Source organism: Procambarus clarkii, chromosome 48, assembly GCF_040958095.1.
Source record: "Procambarus clarkii isolate CNS0578487 chromosome 48, FALCON_Pclarkii_2.0, whole genome shotgun sequence".
Lineage (NCBI taxonomy): Eukaryota > Metazoa > Arthropoda > Malacostraca > Decapoda > Cambaridae > Procambarus > Procambarus clarkii.
Window position 1 is genome coordinate 11,935,166 of NC_091197.1, and position 23,417 is coordinate 11,958,582.

Here is a 23,417-nt window from a genome sequence, read left to right on the forward strand (position 1 = left end):
CAAGAGTAAACATATATTTTTATTATATATTTTTCAAATATAGTTTCATATACTATATAGTCTTTCTATATATATACTATAAAGGCTATATATATAGCTTTTCATATACTATATGCATATACTCATATGGTATATGCCTTTCACCTGGTAGGAAAGACTCGTTTCCCTTTCAAGTGAAAAGGAACATTTTCTCAACTATTTCTATCCCGCCTGGGGATCGAACCAGAGATCCTGAATTGTGAATCGAGAACGTAGCCACTGTACTACCGAGTTACCGTTTGCAAAAAGCTCGAACATTCACACGGTTACTCGGTCAATGAGTGACATGTCGTGTGGCCGCAGCAGATAGATCCGGATGTCCACGGTGGTGGACATCCGCATCTGTCTCGTGGATGGGGCAACCCGTCCTTCCGTCCTTTCACCAAACGCGTCACATTTTTAACGGACTCGACCGTTAACGTTTTTTTTTTTTTAAATCAGACTCGATTTTTAACGGATAAAAAATTCGCCGTATTAGTAACAACTAAATCTCCATAATATTGCCGTTATTTTAGGCATCAATGGGTTAGGTAGGTTGCTTGGGTTCGTACGATTCTGTTTGGGTAAAACAGTTGCACTTTTTCTATACTGAACGGGCCACTATCTCTCAGAGCTGACGTCATCGCTGACACGGGAACTATCACCTTCACCTAGTTACAGCTTGTTTGCTGCGCCAGTTATAATCTATTGTATTTGCCGGGGTGAGGGGGAAGCTGTTGTATCCGGCAATTGGTCTACTTTTGCAAATCTTTCTATATATCACCAGTTAACAGTTTTCCCCATTAGTGCCAGATGTGATTTTCTATTTTTGTTCTAATTATTGGAGACAGCTTGTTAGGCTTATTGAGGTCCCCCCCCCTAACTATATTGACCTTCTCCAGGATTCAATCCACAACAGTCACGTAAATCCCAGATGCTCATTTACTGCTAGGTGAACAGCGGCATCAGGTGTATGAGTGCGTATCCAAACGTCTCTTTCTGCCCCTGGGATTGAACTCGAGACCATTTCCCATTCCTATTCTTCAGGGGATGGAGTGGGGCACATTCTTGAGGGGTATGTGAAGGAGCCCACACTGAAGCGAATGGGAAGAGGCTCAATCTCGAAGGGACGAGAAGGAATCCAGTTCGAAAATGGCAGGAGAGTTCAATGATACAAAAAGAATCAATTCAAGTTGTAAAGCATCTTGGCCAAGGGAACGCCTGTTGTAAGCCAGCTACTGTCACTAACAGACTCGAATTCTAGTTATTTGTGTTTTGGTTATCTATTAACATACAAGAAATTATTACAACTTTTAACGTTATAACTGCACAAATATTTCGGAAATTAGAAAAGGAAAGACAATTTTATTAACAGAAGAAACAGTCACTAATAACATTTATAAATTGATAAATATAATATATAAAAACTATCAAGGATCTAAGAAATATATTCCAATATACAGTAGTTCGATATACAGAATACAGCAGCCAAAGTTTCAAGATTTCCCACAATTTAGTCAACGTCATGGAGATGAATTTGAAAGTCATTTACAAATGGTAAATGAAATCACATTTTATGTAATATATCTAAGATAAATATATTGAAGCAGTACGGTGGGATCGAATCCAGTATATAGTACGTGTGCCTGAGTCCAGAGATGCAGGTTCGAGCCCACCGTATGGCTTCAGTATTTTCTCAACTATAATAGTTCTATGCTGATATACATAATCCCGGCACACTAAGTAAACAATGTCTGTAGTTCAGAAGCTGTAGCTAGCATGTATACCTGACGCTGCTGTTTCATAATAGCTATATCCAAGTATTTGCATGCCAGCCATTCCCAAGTCTAAGTCATTGCACGGGATGCCAGGCAAAAGACCCTTGAAAAGTCACAACACCTCTTCAAGGACATGCACAGGTTTGAGGAACAAGCAAATACTAAGGTGAATTCAAAGACAAATGACTAGATTTTCTCTGAATGTTTTTTTTTTACATTCTCTGAGGCTATAGATCCTGAAAATTGGACCTGAAGTGGTGCCCATTATATGGTGCGAGTCTTGGCGGGTCTTATACAGTTCCTGCGAATCCTGACCCACCAACCTTTCCCAGGGACGTGTTTGATCCTCTTGGGCTTGCAGCGGCCCAACGACATTGTCGCACCTTTAATCGGTACACTGCTCATTTTTCGTACATTCCGTGATGGTTTCTTCTTGGTTTTCTTTCTTTTTATTTTAAAGTTGCCTTTTTTGCACTTCGGAATGTTATTACATTTGATTTTGCGGTTTATTTTGTTCCTTTTGGATTCCTCGATCATTCGTTTCGTCTTCTTTATTCTTATTATCTTTATTTTCCATCCCTTACCTTCCACGTACCTCATCCTCTCCTTTATCACGATGTGTGTCGGGGTCTCTATTCGTCGAAACTTCTTGGGTTTCTTCCTGTTTGTCTTCTTCTTTTGTTTGATGCGTATGACTCTTGGCTTAAGAACACGTGACCTATTCTTGCGTTTGTCCTTGTCACCTTTGGCTGCTGCTACCTGCTTCGTCTTCTTCAGTTTCCCGCGTTTCTCCGGTGTATCCAGTCCACTTGTGTTCTGGAGTCGAGATTGAGCTCCTTTTCCATAATGGTTTCTTTTCATGGCTTTTAACTTTTTGGGTCGGTTTCTTGTTGCTTTTTTAGTATTTTTATTTTGCTTCTTTTTTAGAGATTTTTTGGTCGTAATTGTTGAACTTCTCATTCTTATTTTATTTTTGTCAGCATGTTCAGCTTTTAAGCATCTTCCTCTCTTGCACATCTGAAAGTAAATTTACTTATAACAATGCACACGAAGGTTGCTGAACTCTCCAAATACACTTGTGGTGTGAACTCTCACTTAAATTGTACTTGTATACACACGAGGTTTTAACACAAGTGACAAGCTTGAACCTATGCTTTGTGTTATATCCCAGTGGACACAACATGATAGTGTTACGTCTAATGCTTTGTGTTATATCCCAGTGGACACAACATGATAGTGTTACGTCTAATGCTTTGTGTTATATCCCAGTGGACACAACATGATAGTGTTACGTCTAATGCTTTGTGTTATATCCCAGTGGACACAACATGATAGTGTTACGTCTAATGGGCCATTAAACATTGAGACAGGTCAGGAAACTGATGATGACAAGGAAATGAGCTAAATACTTTATATATACTAGAGAAGAACTTAACATTATGCTTACAGCTGAAAAAAAATTATGTAGGTGGCGAGGGGGCGAGAGGTTGAGAAATTTAATGGTTACCAGGATGGAAGTAATTTAAGAAATAGTAAAAATTAAGGACAAACAAGTACCAAGATCTTGAGGAAGTGAATGCCAGGGTGCTAAGACAATGTAAAGAAGAACTTAGTGAGCTCTTGTCTTGTCATTGCTCTTGTCTTGTCCTCTTTTCTTTTTAGTAACTTAGTTTCTTTTACTTCTAAGAATTGTATTATATGTGTGAATACACTGATGGGGGCTGAATAGATCCCACAGTCCTCTTATGTAATCGCATATTTTACAGAAATCAACGAATGCGTTAAAAATTTTACCCAATAGGTAGAATTAAAGTACTGTCATATGCACGATTTCTTCGCATCGGCCTCAATTGGTTAGGTGGATTGTTTGAGTTCGTACGCTTCTGGTTAGGTAAAACAGTTGCATTTTTTACGGAGTTGCAAATCGAGAGACTGGGCTGCAGGGAGATGGTTGTGTGCTGTTGTGGGAAAGTCTTTTGTAGGATGGGAGAGTGGCGTGTGTGATAGAAGGAGCAGAATGAAGATTGAAAAACTCCAAGGTCTCACTCGATTACCTGACGCCAACAAGGTCCCACTTATACATGATCACGAGTGACAATACTCACCTTAGATGCCCCACAACGGGTTCCCTCGAGGGCGGCTGCCGAGGGAGTCTTCAGAAAGCGGCCTTTCCGGCACCAGATCTCCCTACACACATTCTGCGGAGACAAGACCCGCGTCAGTAACAGACTACGGCGGAAGGAGACTCTTCAACCAATTACAATATAAATCTGTGTATAATTGCTTGAAAGAAACGATACTGGATTTGCAAAATCTTACATTGAATGGATGCTGGGAGCTGTAGAATTTCCGCCAGCCTTCTCCATACATGTAGTGACACTGGTCGTCAGCGTTGAATCTCTTACCAGGGGCTTTGCCGTCGTGGTGGTTCGTCGTGTGACTCAGACTTCGTGTTTTGGCCGAGGTGAGACACTCGCCCCTGGGGAAGATAGGAGTAGACGGGCTTAAGTGCACAGTCTGGTTGACCAGTCCAGCAACCAGGAGGCCTGGTCGACGACCGGGCCGCGGGGACGCTAAGCCCCGGAAGCACCTCTAGGTAACCACCTAACAGGTCTGAGGTGAGGTTTAAGTTCAAGTACGTTTATTGAGACAATAAAATACGTCTCAAAAGGGATAGAATAGCTTAGGCAATTTCTACCCTCCTTCTGTTATATTTCTATTTCTACCTGAAGTGAGGTAATCATTGCTAGAGGACGAGGAGACGGGCTTAACAGCACCTTACATCAATGACTTGGTTTGACTGTGTAATATTAATTACATTGTCATGTAGAGCAGTTGCAGCGTATGCTGTGGCATCTAGTTTCTTGAAAGTGGTATTGTAATTAAATATACTGTGTGCAGATAGATTGCGGAAAAACAATGTCAAAGAACATTCACTGGGATGGGATTAAGACCATTCAGCGTTGAATGAAACTATCCATTACTCCTCTCCTACAACCGCTCACAGGATGAGTATGAGGTGCACGATAAACTACCGCTCACAGGATGAGTATGTGGTGCACGGTAAACTACAGCTCACAGGATAAGTATGAGGTGCACGGTAAACTACCGCTCACAGGACGAGTATGGGGGTGCACAATAAACTACCACTCACAGGACGAGTATGGGGTGCACAATAAACTAGCCGCCCTGGCTGCAACAATGAAGGTCTTGATAATACTAACCATACGTTAGAACTTTATATGTGATATTTGATGTCTATTATGAAGGCTTATTCTTTTCCATGAGTTCCTGCAATATAACGTTTTATATTAAATAATTAACACGCTGCCCTTCTTTGACTTTCTCTCCTTGTGTGTGTGTGTGTGTGTGTGTGTGTGTGTGTGTGTGTGTGTGTGTGTGTGTGTGTGTGTGTGTGTGTGTGTGTGTGTGTGTGTGTGTGTGTGTACTGACCTATCTGCGCTTGCGGGGGTTGAGCTCTGGCTCTTTGGTCCTGCCTCTCAACTGCAAACTGTGTGTCATCCTGTGTAAACAACTATAAACTGTAAACTCAACTGTGTGTGTGCACGTGCTACGGAGGCTTACCTACCTACCTGTTGGCGAGGAAGGTATTGAGAGCGTCCCTGGCGCAGGAGGACCAGGTGGTGGCTCCCGAAGACATGACGGGGGACATGATGAACTCGTTTCTCCGGCACCGGGTGGCCTGGCCGCTCCCGTCGTGCTTCATGTTCAGGCTGTGGGGGAGAAAACACCCGTCAGGAGGCAGGAAGCACCCGCCAGGGGGGCAGGAAGCACCCGCCAGGGGGGCAGGAAGCACCCGCCAGGGGGGCAGGAAGCACCCGCCAGGGGGGCAGGAAGCACCCGCCAGGGGGGCAGGAAACACCCGTCAGGAGCAGAAAACACCCGTCAGAAGGCAGGAAACGCCCATCAGGAGACAGGAAACACCCGTCAGGAAGCAACACCCGTCAGGAGGCAAGTAACTCCTCCCAGGCCACAACCTCACTGTCATCTATGGTCAATAATGTCACCATAAAATCACAACACAGCTGGAGTAGGAGTCGGTTACTTAGCAAGGATAGTGAGCTCGGCTCACTATCCAATGAGGGGTAGTGTCTTCAATGTTGCTTTTACGCAGAATTATATATTAATAAATGTATGTCATTACAGATCTGCATCAAATGAAAATATGTACATCATTGTTGTCAGTTCACCATTCCTTCCCTCAATCTTATCCCAAATCCTTATCCTGACCTCTTTCAAGTGCTCCATAGTCATAATGGCTTAATGCCTTTTCTTCATAACTAACTCCCTTTTTGAAAAGGGGGTTAGACTCTCATATGAGATGAATAAAAGAACATAATATCGAAAGACAGATAAATATACAATAAATTATCTATAAAAAAAACTACTTTTATACATAAAATATTTGTACAAAATAATCCCATTTGACAATAGCTACTCAATATTAAAACCCGGATAGAACGTGATAAACCGGTCAGTAATAAGAACATATTCTTAATATTAAAAGACACACAGAGATATCCATTGTCAATCGTAGTCAAGATGGCAGCTATGAACTCACTTGTGTCCCATCTCGTGAGCAATGATGTAGGCAGCAGCCAGGGATGTGGCCTCATTCACGGTACAGGAGTACGAGCGGGAGCACATTCCTCCCACGTAGGCCAGACCCACTGTTGTATTCTTGGAGGGCGCCGAGTTCCACAGGTCATGACCCGAGAGCAGGAGGGCGTGGTCCCACCCCTTGGACGTGCTCTGTTACCACCGGTAAACAAACTTAAAATAAATGCTAAATATATGAAAGTTTGTAATAGATGTTTTAGGTTTTGTGTAAGGTTTAAGAGTTATTAACTGTGGGTTATTAAGGCCATTACAATAGCTTACTGACCAGCTAACAAGAGTACTTTAGTCCTGGACAGTGTCCAAGTAAAATCTCAGCTTAACCACACGCCAAATAATAAAATAATTTACAACAATAAAATCTAATAATTTCCGATGGTGTTTACCTTGGTGTTGATTTTAGATTGCCATTTGCAGAAATTTTTGAGATATTTAAAGATGTTGCCCCTTGCATTGTCCGGGTCGCCGCTGCCCAGGACCTCTATCCTCTTCACCAGCATCTTGATCTTGACGTCTCCGAGCGAGGGGTCAGAGTACAGTCTGTGCACCTGTGCACATCGAGGACGTTATTAAGGCTTTGAAAGAATACTGTATCCGTGTAACGTTGAAACTCCTATCATTATTTCAGTTAACTAGACTTAATTTAGCTCATAATCTTTGTTAAGGGCTGTGTTGTATACTAACTGGGGTAATTAGCATTGTCTGAATGAAGAGCAGGGACCACATCTGCACTACATACGACCTATATCATTCTAGTAGTGACGTTCTCACTACGTCTTCCCTGGATGGTTATGGGGTGCACAATAGGTAGTTTCTTCTTCTTCTTCTTCTTCTTCTTCTTCTTATTATTATTATTATTATTATTATTATTATTATTATTATTATTATTATTTTTGTTTTGCAGGGATATTCCTGCATGTTATGATAAGTAACTGGCTCAGATAACACACTTACTCTTGTTTGGGTCCCTTTAGTTTACGGTGATGTTAGTTGAATGGACTGTGAAGATACTGTGATTTAAGTTAACAAATTACGTAACTAGCTCAACAGTGCTGTAACTTATTTACCTAAACTACTACTAGGGTTCAGTTCCTGAGCCCACTGTATGTCTCTGAAACCTTTTCTACTACCGCCCACAGGATGGGGATATGTGTTACATAATCTAATCAACTTTAACATTCAGCATAATCATTATATCATATACAGTTTAGTTATGATCAAAAAACCATAAATGGCAGGGGAACGTACAGCATTAACCAAGGTCATGACGATTTCAACCACCTTGGCGCCAGTTTTCTGATTAGGGTAACGCTTTTTCACGTACGAGAACAGTTCACGGTCTACGAAGACTGCCAGTTCGACTGTATATTGAGAGTCTTGTCTTGTCCGACGCCGTACGCGACCTCCTCGCCAACTAGGTGCCGTGGCGATCTCGTTGTCCGTGGTCGAATCATTGAGGGACATTGAGGTCGTGGAGAACGGCGTTTGAGAGGTGATACTGTCGATGTTTTCGTCGAAGTCCGGCATAACTGGGGAAAGAACTGTTGGATTCAGGGGATTATTATTAATATCGTTGATTGCACTTTATTCATCACTACGTAACAGGAAATAATAGCTGGAAACAAAACTGATCGGCAAAGTACTTTTGACACGGAACTTTTATTCAACAAGAGCTAAAGACCACCATCTTCAAGTAAAGTAAAGAGGAGAGCTAGTAAACTAGTAAAGATGAGAGCTAGTAAACTAGTAAAGATGAGAGCTAGTAAACTAGTAAAGATGAGAGCTAGTAAACTAGTAATGAGGAGAGATAGAAACCTAGTAAAGATGATGTAGTGGCAAAGGAGAAGGCATTTGGGCTGTGACATCACGCCTGAACCCTATCATGAAACACGCCGAAGAAAACACCGAGGCAGTGAGAAGTTATAACCTTTCTACATTAAAACTCAACATATTCATCAACACGAACTTTAAACTTTCCCAAAATCCACTTAACGGAGAGAGAGAGAGAGAGAGAGAGAGAGGGAAGTTGACTGACCTGTGTCCTGTGCGAGATCAGTCTTGAGCGGATAGATCACCACCAGAGTGTCTCTGGCGCTTCTTCGAAGTCGCGCCTGGCGCTGCCCCCTCTCCACTTCCTCCACCTGGTGCTCGTCCTGCTCCACCTCCTCCACCTGGTAGCTCCCGCCTCCCTGCTCCACCATACCCATCTGCGGGACACCCACACCAACTCAGACCAGACGAAAATGAAAATATAGCAGTCATTGCTAGAAAACGTTAACTCTGTATGGCTATATATGGCACTTGAAAGGTATATGAGAACAAGGAGCTAGGATATGAGGACAAGGAGTTGGGATATGAGGACAAGGAGCTGGGATATGAGGACAAGGAGTTGGGATATGAGGACAAGGAGCTGGGATATGAGGATAAGGAACAAAACATTTAAGACAAACATAATGCTAAAACCCCAATCAATTTCTATATTCGTGAAGGTCATGTTTTTTCTTTAGGAAAAGGTTAAGCTCTAAAATATTGACGTTATCTATCCATCGGCCTCAATGGGTTAGGTGGGTCGTTTCGTACACCTGCAACATGATCCATGCCTTAGCGACGTGCTGAACCCTATGTTGTATTGTACATCCACTTGCAATATGCTACATATATATATATATATATATATATATATATATATATATATATATATATATATATATATATATATATATATATATATATATATATATATGTATCCTTGCAACATACAACACGCCCCCCGAAGCATTATCTGGCCTTGCAAGATGCTACGCCTGACTTGCAACCTGCTTCATCCCTCGCAACTTGTCCTCTCCACAATCAACAACAACAAACCTTGGCCCACTTACCAGGCCAGTACAGGTGGATATCACCGCCCAGGTGCTGCTGTTGCCGCCGGCGTAGAAACAGTCAAGTTGAACATTGACTTTCTCGTCCTTGCCGGACTGATCGTGGAAGCTGAGAATGAAGAAAATATCAAGTTTAAAGAAAGGAGAAAATATCAGTGTTAGGGAAATGCGTCTCACGCTAACAACTTCTCTCTCTCTCTCTCTCTCTCTCTCTCTCTCTCTCTCTCTCTCTCTCTCTCTCTCTCTCTCTCTCTCTCTCTCTCTCTCTCTCTCTCTTTCTCTCTCTCTCTCTCTCTCTCTCTCTCTCTCTCTCACACACACCACACACACACAAAGGGGTGTCGGAAACATAGGGATCTACAGCCTTCATGTGTAAGGCTGTAGATCCTGGTATGTGTAAGAGAGCTGATAATGGGAGTAGAGTCCTGTATACACGTTGATGTTCGCGGATGGCGGAGATTAATGAGAAGGGTCAAGACGGAGAAGTAGTGCACAAATCTCTACAAAGATCTCAGCAAAATTCAAAGTTGGTCTACGATGTTGCTACTTGGCTTTAACCCCCGACAAATGTAAAGCAATTATAATGTGGAAAATCGAGAGGAACCCCAGAAGCCACTACGCAATAAGAGAACTAGACCCACCAGTCAACAAACGAAAAAGACCAATTATTGTACATAAAACGAAACTCTAAACCAGAGAAAATAATAAGAGTCAGCATCGTGTCTGAAGTCAGCGAACACCAGAGGAAAAGACGCAGAATGAAACACCGGAACGGTGCCCAGAAGTATTGAAAAGTTGCAAGAAATGTCAACCTTTTCTCGAAAGAGGGCAATTAGAAAAAAACAGCCATGTGCAAGAGAGGGAATCAAAGCAACCTTCGTCATCATCGCCATCCTCATCGTTAAATAAAGCACAGGAAACGAAACATTGAAGCGAACAAATCTACATGGGCCGTGATGAGGATTCGAACCTACGTCCGAGAGCATCCCAGACGCTGCCTTAATCGACTGAGCTAATCCGACCCTTGTAGATATGTTCATTTGATGCATCACGCTATTGTCATTTCTGTGTGTATTGAAGCGAACTATAGAGGGCGAGAAAAAGAGTACATCAGAGAATCAATATGACAACGACGAAGGTGAACACAAGTCCTAACTATTAGAATGTTACAAATATGAGAACAAATTACAATCAAGATCCAAATAAGCAGGCTAAACATCGAAAAGACTTTACGGAGAGCCACAAGGCGTCAAAACGCCTCAAGCAATTGCAAAAGGTTTTCCAGATGCAATTAGAGTGTAGACCGGATATGAGTGACGGGAGATGCACATCAATAACAATGATGCATACTTTGGTTACTTAGGAGAAAATAAAGAGAAAACTAACTGAATTAAAAGTATTACAGGAAAGGACAGCAGACTCTATATCACGGATATATATATGCTAAATTGACCCGTATATATGCTTCCGAAGATATGCAAAATTGCAAATGAAGTGCTGATATTCAAGAAAGGGTGCAAGCGACCTGCAAACTTGTATCTCTGACATTCTTTGTAAAGTGTTGGAGAAAGTTACGAAGAGGAGTGAGGAGGATCTTTAAAGAATAAGAAACGTAATTAAAAGAGAACACGGATTTAGAAGTGAAAAATCATGCCAGACGAACAGAGTGTTGAGAAAGAGTTACCGAAATAAGGAAGGAGCTTGCTGTGTAGACTATAGCTTTCAAGAAAGTCAACAGACATTGACACCATCTATTATGTAATATCGGGATCTTGATTTGGGGAAGGATCACCTAACGTACAAGAAAGAGAATCACAATGACAGATATGCGAAAGCAAAGTGGCAATCGGGGGACGTAGAACACTTACCTTAGCTTGAGTTCGGGAGAGGCAAGGTCGACCTTGTGAAGGAGGAGATTGAGCTCGGTGTCTCCGAAGGGCAGTTGGAGGGAGAGTGATCTCGCGGGGTTGGTCTCCAAGGAACGACGAGCGCGACTCCTCCACCGCAACACTCTGTACTCGCTCGCTGCTCACCCATAAGGTAAACTCAATTAACACAAACACAAAACGATACATTAATTAACGTATCACCATACAATTCAGCGGTCAGTGGGTTGTAGGCATTAGCCAGCGTGGGCGGAGGTGGGTAGGGCTCATTACATGGGGGTGGGTGGGTAGTGGGCGTAGCGTGAAGGTTCGAGGTGGAAAAGTGTAGATGGTGCGAAACTTACGTGGGTGAAGAGGGAAGGTGGAGGCCTCGAGGATTGGGTGAAGATGCTGGCCAGTGTCCGCCAAATGGATCTGAAACAAACATTGTCTTCCTGAGAGATTTATTCCGTTATAAAATGTAGCACTGCAGTCTGACAGCAAGATCTCCTTTCCTTAATGTAACATGAACAACGATCAGATGTTATCATATGTACAACTACACTTTATTTGAGTTTATATACAAAGGAAATTCGATGCTTGAATGTCCCCATCTATTTGCTGAGAATTAATTCAGTCACAAGAGCTCTACTTCCGTCCGCCAAAGACTTTTTTATCACCATACAGCCTAGCGCGTCACCGCTTCACACACACACAGTCCCCTTCATAACTACACACAAAACTATTATATGATTATTGATTTAAATTAGAAACAATAGTTTAATAGACAAGGAATAATTGAGGAATCAGCCTTACCCTGAGGATGGGTTATTTGAATGCTTTACCAACGTACTGCAAATGTCATATATGTCAACAGAATCAAACCACCTAACCACCATACACAAAATGATAATACTGTATACATTATTATTCATTTATTTTTCAGAAAATATAAATTTATGAATGTATCTTTGGAGTTGGTCGTAACTAAGACGAGCTTAGCCTAAAGTTGAGGTGAGAAACTAACATGAACTCTAACATTACCTTGACAACGCACAACGGTAAGTCTCAGAGTATGAAGACTACACCAAACTAATAAGATTAATTCTGCAGTAGTTTCAACACATTAGAAGGCAAAATGAACCTTGACGCTCACTGCAGCGGGTGATTTAATGCACCATAAGATTACATTTCTGTCAAACATAAAGGCCCCACAACGTTCAACTTTAAAGCTTCAGAGCAGTCAGTACCTCACGATATCAAAACACTTACTTCATCTTGAAGCTTAAGAACACTCAAAACCTCACGATATCATACACTTCATTGTTCGAGAATGTTGTGCTTGAAAGAATATCATTGAATATGAAGCCTCAACATGCCAGTAACAAAGTTGTTCGAGAAACCCCACCACTTACAAAACCAGTCTAATCGTTCAAGTTCTTTACTAAGAACAACCGTACAGGAATTTTCACCTTATGTGTATCCACTTTAAAAAAAATATTGTAACAAGAATCCGAAAACTCTAACATTTAGAGACGAGTCTTTAGCAGAAATATCCGACTGTCATAGAAAGTCTCCATATCTCAATACCCTTAAATATCTTGAGTATCTTGCAAGGCGGAGAAAAATCTTAAGAGCAAGGAAGTGGACTCGAACTCGCGTCCCAGGTTACTCCAGACGCGCGCATTACCCAATGAACCATAATGTACTAAAAGTATCACCACCTGAAGATTGGCCAAACTTATAAAGAGTTTGGAGGCACAGAGTTAATATCTAATTCAATTTTCACAAGTTTGTCAGAAAAGCCAGACTTTTTTTTTTTTACAATACTTCAATAAAGAACCAGCTATATATAAACATACATGTATTCCTGAAGCAAATGGTGCGAAGAAAATGTAACATTTTAAAATCCATGTTGAAGCACTCATGATACCAAGTTTGTGTGTTCAGCTTGGCTTATTTTGAAACTGGTACTGTTAGGGGTTCGTCCTCTCTCCTCTAATGCTGACTATCAACTAGATAAGCTTGCAATTGTGACCATGCACAGGCCCATCACTACACAATGTGTACGAGTTGCCATCCTGTTTATATTAATTAGACACTTTCAGTTCCTATTCTTGCAGTACAGTGAACAAATCAAATACATTCTTGGCTGAAGTGAAAAGGTTTCCATAATATGTTTAGAAAACTTTTGAAGACAGATGATCGTATGCAAATCATTAATATAAAAATGAAAGTAATTAAACGATGCAGTACATGGTTACAGTCGCCCATAAACAGCTAAATGAGGCTCGCTGCTCTAGCCTATTGTTCCCGTACCACTAGCGAGCTCTGTAGCCTTGTCCAGAGCGGAAGTTCCTTATACCGTGTGACGTCATGCTTCAACACACACGAGCACATCGTGTGTGTGCCCGGCAAAGACTCTATCACTACTGGACGAATCACTTGAGAAAACAAGAAAGACTGGTGCATGGACTACCCCGAGCTCCAGGAAGCCTCGTCCATCCACTACATGTGTGTACTGAAGCACATCTATCATTTGTTTATATTAAGTCTAAGAATGTTTCTTCAGATTCAGATTCTTTATTCAGGTAAAGGTACATCCATTGAGTTACATACATAATGATGGATTTAAAGATAGAGATAGTACATATAATACCTTAAGCCACTAGTACGCATAGCGTTTCGGGCAATCGGGTAACAAATATTCTTGTTACTTCAGATAGGCTGTTGCGTTTTTCTGATCTTTTTTTTTTTTGGATGCACCTGTTCATATCTTGTAGATACACCCAATAGTCGTCATATGTACTATTATTTTTGTTATATGTTAAAACACCTAACCTACACTAACAAATAAATATAATAATTATGTTGTGAGATAAAACTGTTTTGGTTTTGTGTCTGTTGGAATGTATTTGCATTTCAAGCACGCGGGTGAATCTTGTGCAGAAGTTAATTTAACGTACAAACTTTGAGTAAGAGTTTTTGGAGAAAAGGTCGGACGTAATCAACTGCAAGTCGTGCAACTCGTTCTGAAAACACTGGACAAAAAGTTCTGCAATCTATCAGCCTCAAAAACGCTTAGGGTAAATTCCTCTCAGAAAACAGGGCTTCATTCACTGCCTATGTTCAAAGGAGAGGTCTCCAAATATATCATAATCAAAACAATGGTTCAAAGCTCTTTAATTTAGCAGCTGTAGCCTCGTTTATAAGTTAAATTTGTTATGTAGGTGACTGAAGTGATTACGTTTTAGTTTTAATGGAACTATTCTTCGTTCAACAAAGTATATTTATACTTCCGGTGTTGGACGTTCTCCTCTGCACATATCTCACGCACGTATTGCATACCTTGAGGTTATCTTGAGGTGCTTCCGGGGCTTAGCGTCCCCGCGGCCCGGTCGTCGACCAGGCCTGGACAAAAATACAATATAATTTCATGCATATACAAATAATTTTCAACAGAACTGAGACAACTAACCTAACCTACCCTAGATCTAACTCAAGACAAAACTTTAATAAAAAGTTAACAAAACAGACGACGCAATAAAAATTTAATTTATGCTTTAGAAATTATAGATTTTTATTACATAGGTAAAAAGTTATCAGATATTACCTTAGAGTCAGCCACAGTTTGGACGATCACGGCCTCAAGATGAGCTTAAACAATTTGCAGCAGAACCAAACCACCCGCTTCAATCCAACTTATGCCAAAACCATAATACACAATAGAATTTTTATATGAACAAATCCACAAGGGCCGTGGCGAGGATTTGTTCATTTGATGGATTTGTTCATTTGATGCATCACGTTATTGTGATTTCTGTGTGCAATAGAATTTTTGTTAATAAAAATATTATTACAACCTGAGATATATCTATATACGCGCCTTTGGCAAGGTCCACACCTTTCCTTCCCTCCATCCTTTCCCAAATCCTTATCTTCATCCTTCCCAAATGCTATATAATTGTAATGCTTGGCGCTTTCTCCTGACAATTGCCTTACCTTGAGATAGGGTAGCAGTTGGGTGTAAAAATATACTTCATTCACAAACAGCTTAGGATGGCCATGAGAACGAAAAGTTACGACCCGCATCCGGGTCACCCATTCATATGCTTCGACATTAAGGCTATGTCGTAAGTGGACATCCAACTATTTTATTTATTTATTCATTGTTTAATGATGAATGTGCGTGTATGTATGCGTGATGTGATGTTATGTTCAAGCTCATCACCATACACACGAAATGAGCTTAAAACAACACCAAAACTATTGTCTGTAATGAGAAACGATCTAGATGAAAACTTTCCTTTTATGGGCTCTACTACATTAAGAAGGACCCAAAACCAGACAATTCCTCTTACATAAATGGGAATTCTTCTCCCTATGGCCAAAATGCTAAGCTTCTGAAAGATGAACAAATCCACAAGAGCCGTGACGAGGATTCGAACCCTACGTCCGAGAGCATCCCAGACGCTGCCTTAATCGACTTCTGTGTGGTCTGAAGGATCCCATGTCTCCCTGTCTCTCCCTGTGTACCTCCACTCGGCCATAATGCGCGCGTCTGGTGCCACCCAGTACGTGCGTTCGATCCCATTGTCCTGCTCCCAAGATTTCCTCATAAATATATTATGCTATTGTGATTTCATTTTGCACATTGGTGTCTCAAGCGACGGCCTCACAAATTATATATTCTAGGCTAAGAAAGATGTTCTGAAACATGTATAATTTGCTTGTATACACATCCAACAGAAAGGACACCATAGATCACAATTTGTCATTAGTTACTAACATCATACACTAGGTTTATCCCCCCTTCCTTATCATGCGTGATACATGTACGTGACATACAACAGCACAGTGAGTCATACACCCCCAAGCCTTCCTACACACCTGCTGCCGTGATGGCCAGATAATCGTGTTAGCGTCCATGTGAGCCGTCCGGCCCGTAGCCTCGGTTGATGTTGGGCTTAAAGCTTATCAACCTCTGGAGGGTTAATTAAGGCCACCGCAAGTACTGACCGACCAGCAAGTATACTTTAGTCCTGAATAACGTCCAAGACTAAAGTCAACTCTCAGTGTATATACACCGAGAAGCGAGGTATATACACTTCCCGGTGGTCATATCCTACTGTCCTCTCTCGCTTCCGCGTGCGGGGACACCTTGTTCCACTTTACATACCTGCCGGAACTCCACTCCAGGAAAATAAAAGTATATTTAGACACCCCGGTAGTGTGGCTCTCACGCTCGCGTCATCTTGCTTACCAACGTCACGTGGAATATGAGGTGAAACAAACTTGTTTTGAATTAAATCTCAGGTATTTTTTTTTCTGTAGGTCTGATTTACAATGCTTGCAGAAAGATAGGTCCTGTTTGCCCCATCTTATCCAAATAGCTATCAGCAACTTGTGCAACTTTTCAAAGTCTTTTCAGGCAACATGTCATATCTATTTTTCATATGAAATAGTAATTTATTTTGGTTACTGATCAGTTATCAACTCTCAACGTCGAAGCAAACTCACATAACAATTTCATGCACTCATTGAATACGTTCTTGAATACGAGTGGTTTAATATATATATATACAGGTGCTGCGTCGCAAGGAGCAGAAGGCCGTCGGTATATAATTTTAATGAACAAATCCTCGTCACGGCCCTTGTGGATTTGTTCATTTAATGCATCACTTTAGTGTGATCTCTGTGTGTTATAATTTTAATGTTTATGTTCTCGTGCCCTTAAGGGCACCTAGGGAAGAACTAGGACGGCCCAAATGCTGTAACTCATTCAGGTATATTTAACAGCTTACGGTCTTGACTGCACCTCTCTGTGGGACAAGTGGGAATATCACCGTTGTGTCGCGTACCTCTGGCAACACGTCTCTTCCATATCGGTGCATCTACCCGCCATTTCTAACGCTTCTATTTAATTCTACAATGCAAAGTTGAAACTGAATGATATCGACCAGCTCATGAACAATATAACCCTATTTGTTCCCCGATACTAAAAAGCTAAAGTTATGATACACTATAATTTTTCATTGTAAGTTTAATCTCCCAAGGTACATTATTAGCGTTAAGTGTCACGTCTTGACCACCTGTCTCAACCACCTGTCTTGACTACCTGTATAAAATGAACTTTAACTACAAGAGGAACCCATACAATTAAATGTTAATTCCAGCAGTATCATTAATAACTATTTAGTATAAAATTCAATAATTTTTCAAATATCACATTTAAATATCATTTAATGTTATGTCTAAAAGTCATTAGCAAATAGCAAGCCTTTTCCCGCTAAGCCAATACGTTTGCGTTGAAGAAAAATTATATTATATGTAATTACATCTTTCTATAATTCAAAGATCTCAACAGCATTGGATTTTGTAATTATCTATATAACTCTGAAATTACAATTTTGTTTAGAACAACAGTGCTTTATACCAGTAAGCTAAATACAAACGCTTCATAACACGTGATAAATGAAATGATAAAAGTAAATAAATGGAAATATCACAAAGAACGTAACGCTGTGGGTATAAATAAGTGAATATTTGTATAAATAAGTTATTATCGCAGTACGTCACTGACGTGCAGACGGCGAGGTGATATAAAGAAAATGGGTTCTTTGGTTACGTGCGCGCGCGCGGGGGCGTCACCAGTGGCAGCCTGTTGCTTTCGATCAATACACCCCAGTCCGATATCCTGCCACCGAGTGCCTTCCTCAATTTATAACCTTCTCGTATAAACGACTGCGAGTCACAGCAGCAGGAAAATGGTCTAAGAGCTAGGCAGAGCCTCCGAGACCTCTCACCCGGACGAAGTTCCGGGAGAAAGCGCTGCAGGAAGGTCGTACAGTTTGGACTTCGGATGCCACCACCTGTCAGGGTTGAGCCATACGGACGAGGCAGTCTCCGGCGAGTGGGAGATGTTGCTGTTCGAATGCTGGAGAGAAGGCGACCTCTTCTTGAACGCGGGGGAACACCTAGTGACTGATCTATAAGTTCTTGTTATGAGTGAGAGCCGTGTGTTGTGACAGAGGCAGAGCGTGGAGGGCAGGAGTGTTGGAAATACATGGATGAACCAGCTGTGTCTAACACCTGCTGACAGATGCAGCAGCCACAAGAACCTAACGTCGAAAATGTATCTCAAACGTCCAATGAACTTCTGTGATAATTGAAAAAAATTAACTTCCGGACGAATTTAATTTAGAATAACATGAAAATGGCTCCAGGTACCAGAGCGGGTGGTGTCGATGGGCGCCCTTCCCAGGCAGGCCGCTAGCCAGGCCGCTAGTGAGACGGGATTCTAGTGAGGCAGGCCTAGGGGAGTCGTGACCAACAACACCCAATTGGGAGCACAGGCGCGCCTGATCCCGCACCCACTCCCACCACGCAAGCATCCCCAACACCAGCCTCATGTTTGACGGAACCCCCCCCAACGTCATCACCCCTGACGCCATGACGGAGGGGCGCAGGTCAGTCACGAGGAAGGGGAGGGGGGTGATATGGGAACGGGAGGGGGGTGATATGGAAGAGGAGGGGGTGATATGGGAAGGGGAGGGGGTGAAATGGGAAGGGGAGGGGGGTGATATGGGAAGGGGAGGGGGTGATATGGGAAGGGGAGGGGGTGATATGGGAAGGGGATTATTAACAAGAAAGGGCAGAAAAGGGACAGATTGTGGGGGGGGAGGGAGGAGAGGAGGAACAGGTTACAGGTGGGGGGGGGGTAAGAGGAGGAACAGGTGTTGAGGGTCCACTCGCTAGAATTCACTAAGCACTTATGTGCTGAGTTACGAAACCCATACATCTTTCCTCGATCATGGCAGCTGAGTCTGTATTTCCTAAACAGTTTACGAGTTGTGAAACGCTGCGAGGTCGTCACCGACCCAAGGTTGTTATTGTTATAAACAACCTCGTAGTGCTCCGGAAACTAAGCTTCCATAATTGAGGATAGATGTACTGGTTTCGTTCGTGGATACTGAGGCGCTGTGATAAATCCTGACTCCGTTTCTTAAAGATTCGTCCCAAACTCGTCAAGTTTATTACAAAGTTTTGAAATTTGAGTGCCATAATCGATAAAAAAATTACTTTTATTTTTAATAGATATGTCGAGAATTCCCTCCAATACAGAAATGGATTTGAGTCCGCAGTAGTGAGGGAAATGTCATAAGAACGTAAGGATATGAACGTAAGTAATTGTCAATAGAAGAATATGAAAGTAATACAATGAATAACTAAGAACGTAAGAATAAATTAAAACTGTAGAAGGATTATTGGTCCATACGAGGCAGTTCCTATTTATATTCACCCAAACTCACACACATATATGTCTAACCTACGCTTGAAACAACCCAACGATCCCACGTGTATTGTGTTACCCGGTAAACTGTTACAAAAGACCTCTTTCCCATTTCTAAAATGTTGGTTCCCATAAGGCGTTTCCTTAAACACCTCTTTGTCGAATATTATCGTGATCCTTCGGAGGTGAAGGTGTAAATGCCCTCAAACACGCACTCAAACGCACTCTTTGAGTGCGTGAGTGAGATGCAGACAGGATCACTGAAGGCACCTCGTCACTGTGAATCCAGGTCAAACAAGTGGGCTATTGTTTGTTGTTTGTGGGGCATAAACCTTTCACTCCAACTGTTGATTTTCAAATATTTTTTTTTTTTTGCTCTTGAGTTCCTTTGTTGAGAGAGAGAGAGAAGAGAGAGAAGAGAGAGAAGAGAGAGAAGAGAGAGAGAGAGAGAGAGAGAGAGAGAGAGAGAGAGAGAGAGAGAGAGAGAGAGAGAGAGAGAGAGAGAGAGAGAGAGAGAGAGAGAGAGAGAGAAGAGAAGAGAAGAGAAGAGAAGAGAGAGAGAGAGAGAGAGAGAGAGAGAGAGAGACAGAGACAGAGACAGAAAGAGAGAGAGAGAGAGAGAGAGAGAGAGAGAGAGAGAGAGAGAGAGAGAGAGAGAGAGAGAGAGAGAGAGAGAGAGAGAGAGAGAGAGAACAAATAGGAAGTGTTTCCGTTCCTTTCAGCTCATACCTCTGTTCACCTAGCAGTATATTGGTGTTTAGGAATTAAGACAGTTTCTAGGGGCTGCATCCTGAGACTGGTTAGTACTGGGCTTAGAGGTCTGAAATGCGCGCACGCACACACCTATTTGCTCTCTCTCTCTCTCTCTCTCTCTCTCTCTCTCTCTCTCTCTCTCTCTCTCTCTCTCTCTCTCTCTCTCTCTCTCTCTCTCTCTCTCTCTCTCCCTCTCTCTCTCTCAACACATAACTCAAGAGCAAAAGGGGGGACATAATAGGAACGTATAAAATACTCAGGGGGATTAACAGAATGGACATAGACGAAATGTTCACACGGAATAGTAACAGAACGAGGGAACATGGGTGGAAGCTGGAAACTCAGATGAGTCACAGAGATGTTAGGAAGTTTTCTTTTAGAGTGAGAGTAGTGGGAAAATGGAATACACTTAAGGAACAGGTTGTGGAAGCAAACACTATTCATAATTTTAAAACTAGGTATGATAGGGAAATAGGACCGGAGTCATTGCTGTAAACAACCGATGCTCGAAAGGCGGGATCCAAGAGTCAATGCTCGATCCTGCAGACACAACTAGGTGAGTACACACACACACACACACACACACACACACACACACACACACACACACACACACACACACACACACACACACACACACACACCGCCCTTTGCCAAAAGGGGGGAAGAACTGACTGGAAACCAATCCATAACTGTTCACCCATTTCACCAGTAGTAAATGAGGACAAGGAATAAAACAGATTGTCGGGTCGTATTTTCAGGGCAACCCCAGTAAGGTAAGTTACCATAAGGCATGAGAGGGGAAGCTCTCAGCCTTCTCTCATGTAGGGGTCAGAGGGCGTCTTCTGCTCTACCCTCTTGTGTGACACAGACACACAGGAAGAGAACATATGTAGCATATATGATAAAGAAAAATAAGTCGGGAGTCAGTACATTAGACAACCGACGGCTGAATGGTCGGGTCCAGGACCAAAGAACTCGATCCTGCAGACAGTAATAGTAAACACAAATAGTGAATACAGCAATAGAGTCATCAAGGACCACTATAACTGGAATATGGTTCCAGTTATATGACACCAGGATCCCTACTATTACTACTTCTACTACTATTATTCCGGGATCAGGTACAGCATGCTGGAGCAGGCGATCGCCATGGCGGGCGCGCTCAGCGACGAACCGGACTTCTCCACCTTTGAGAACAAGACGGGTCTAGCGGAGGACATGAAGTTCCTGGCGTCCATGCCGGAGCTGTGTGACGTGACCTTCCTGGTGGGGGACACGCGAGAGCCCGTCTGTGCTGTGAAGGCTGTGCTGGCCGCCCGCAGCAGGTAGGGACTCATCTTAAAGTGCTGTTCCTCCTCCTCCTCGGCTCTCCTATCTATCCACTTGGACTGGTCGGTAGAACGACGACCTCGCTTCTTATAAGGTTGCCATTCGATTCCTGATGGTCCAAGTGGTTGGGTACTGTTCCCTCACGCTGTCCTATTATCCCAGCTCCAATCCTATCCTCATATCCAGGCTCCTATCCTGTCTTCATATCCCATCCAAGTGTTATATAGTCCTATTGGCTCATATAATTTTAAGAAGGTAAATTCAAGCAAAATTAAAAAAAATGTTTATAGATACATAGCAAGAAAGTAAAAATACATAGTAAGAATGTATAACAATGCACTGTAAGAAGGTATAAAAATGCATTGTAAGAATATGTAAAAAGATACTTTGTATAAGTAATTTAACAAAAAAAGTAGATACATTAAAGTAAATTTAAGGGTTATCCATTGGTACATTTTAGCATAATTTGAGGATTATTGCAAAATATAATATAGCAAACTATGTGTATAAAATAATATATGTAGCAAATGCCCTACAAATTATTTGCCACAAACTATAATGTAGCAAACTATGTGTAAAACGTGATAAAAGATAACAGCAATGATTACAATGGTAAAGTTGTATGACATAGGAATATATATAGAGAGTAAAGAGGAGCGTTGAAGACATTCCATAGCAGAAGACCAGTATATATACTGGTATACTAGTATACTGGTATACTAGTATACTGGTATATCAGCATATTGTGGACGCGTGTGTATAGAGACCAACTTGAACAACTAATAGAAAATGGCTGTAAAGTTAGATTGATGCGGTATCCCTTATATATGGGAAAATTATTAAACGAGGGATATAATTTTCGAAATAATGTAAAGATACATTTTTGTTATGCAGAAAATATGCCTTTAAATATCGTACTTGTCTGTTCTGCCGAATGTTTAGTTTCTATTGGTCTCTTTTTCTCTATTAATATAATAAGACCTAAATAAGAGCCTTTGTTAAGATTCTTATTTAGCCTTATTTCCTAAGGCTCCCTTCCCCCAAGACCCATCACTTCCCTAAGACCTACACCTTCCCCAAGACTTACACCTACCCTTTGTCAAAGGCCCACCCCTACCCAAGGGTGTTTACAAGCTGCTATCTTTTGTTCCGTGTTCCCCCAGAGTGTGTCATAAGCTGCTACTTATATTCCGTGTTTCCCCAGGGTGTTCCACAAGCTGCTCTACAACTCATACTCGCCCCAGAAGAAGAAGGAACCAATGAGCCGGGAGAAGAAAATCAAACTGTTTCTTAAGAGGTCTTCCGAACCCTTGATGAACCTGCAGGGCCAGCAACAAGGCAGACAGGGAGTTAGTAGAGAGAGAGAGAGAGAGAGAGAGAGAGAGAGAGAGAGAGAGAGAGAGAGAGAGAGAGAGAGAGAGAGAGAGAGAGAGAGAGAGAGAGAGAGAGAGAGAGAGATACAAATACCCCAGACATACACACACACACACACACACTCACTGAAGGAGACATGAATGAGAGACAGACAAAGAGAGACAAAGACAGAGAGACGCCACACACACAAAGACATAGCGACAGAGACGGTGTCAATGTCTCTCTCTCTCATAGAGAAAGACAAAGAGAGAATGAATTAGAAATATCAACAATGTACATATATACTTCTTAAATATATATTATTTATTTCAGATATTGCACCTTTATTAAAAATTTGTATTTATATATACAGTACAATGCACTTATCTCATTAAACAACCCATCCTCCTGTTTAGATAGTAGTTTTTGTAACTATGTGAACCATAGTACAAATATCGACGTACTAAGCAATAAGATAGTAGAATATTATGCTATTCACTTTATAGTC

At 41.8% G+C, this 23,417-nt stretch overlaps 2 protein-coding genes across 5 annotated transcripts in view; one reads left to right on the forward strand and one right to left on the reverse strand.

The window, feature by feature from the left end:
* LOC123764670 (A disintegrin and metalloproteinase with thrombospondin motifs 3) overlaps positions 1-11,202 on the reverse strand; it is an 11,617-nt gene extending 415 nt beyond the window's left edge. Inside the window, exons 1-10 of one of the 2 annotated variants that reach the window (XM_069302623.1) lie at positions 11,182-11,202; positions 9,314-9,422; positions 8,470-8,641; positions 7,683-7,963; positions 6,821-6,982; positions 6,379-6,569; positions 5,390-5,530; positions 4,116-4,275; positions 3,902-3,994; positions 1-2,813 (exon numbers count right to left, since the gene is read on the reverse strand). The exon at positions 1-2,813 is cut by the window's left edge and continues 415 nt beyond it. In XM_069302623.1, the coding sequence (XP_069158724.1) occupies positions 2,061-2,813; positions 3,902-3,994; positions 4,116-4,275; positions 5,390-5,530; positions 6,379-6,569; positions 6,821-6,982; positions 7,683-7,963; positions 8,470-8,641 (1,953 nt within the window). In that variant the 5' untranslated portion in view covers positions 9,314-9,422; positions 11,182-11,202 and the 3' untranslated portion in view covers positions 1-2,060. Of the gene's footprint in view, positions 2,814-3,901; positions 3,995-4,115; positions 4,276-5,389; positions 5,531-6,378; positions 6,570-6,820; positions 6,983-7,682; positions 7,976-8,469; positions 8,642-9,313; positions 9,423-11,181 lie in introns of both variants that reach the window. The other variant, XM_045752645.2, reaches the window with a different exon arrangement.
* Positions 11,203-17,827: 6,625 nt separating this feature from the next.
* The window catches only part of gprs (speckle type BTB/POZ protein), a 30,435-nt gene continuing 24,845 nt past the window's right edge, over positions 17,828-23,417 (forward strand). The window contains exons 1-3 of one of the 3 annotated variants that reach the window (XM_045752920.2): positions 17,828-18,647; positions 21,349-21,552; positions 22,761-22,905. In XM_045752920.2, the coding sequence (XP_045608876.1) occupies positions 18,589-18,647; positions 21,349-21,552; positions 22,761-22,905 (408 nt within the window). In that variant the 5' untranslated portion in view covers positions 17,828-18,588. The remainder of the gene's footprint in view (positions 18,648-21,348; positions 21,553-22,760; positions 22,906-23,417) is intronic. The other 2 variants (XM_045752918.2, XM_045752919.2) reach the window with 2 other exon arrangements.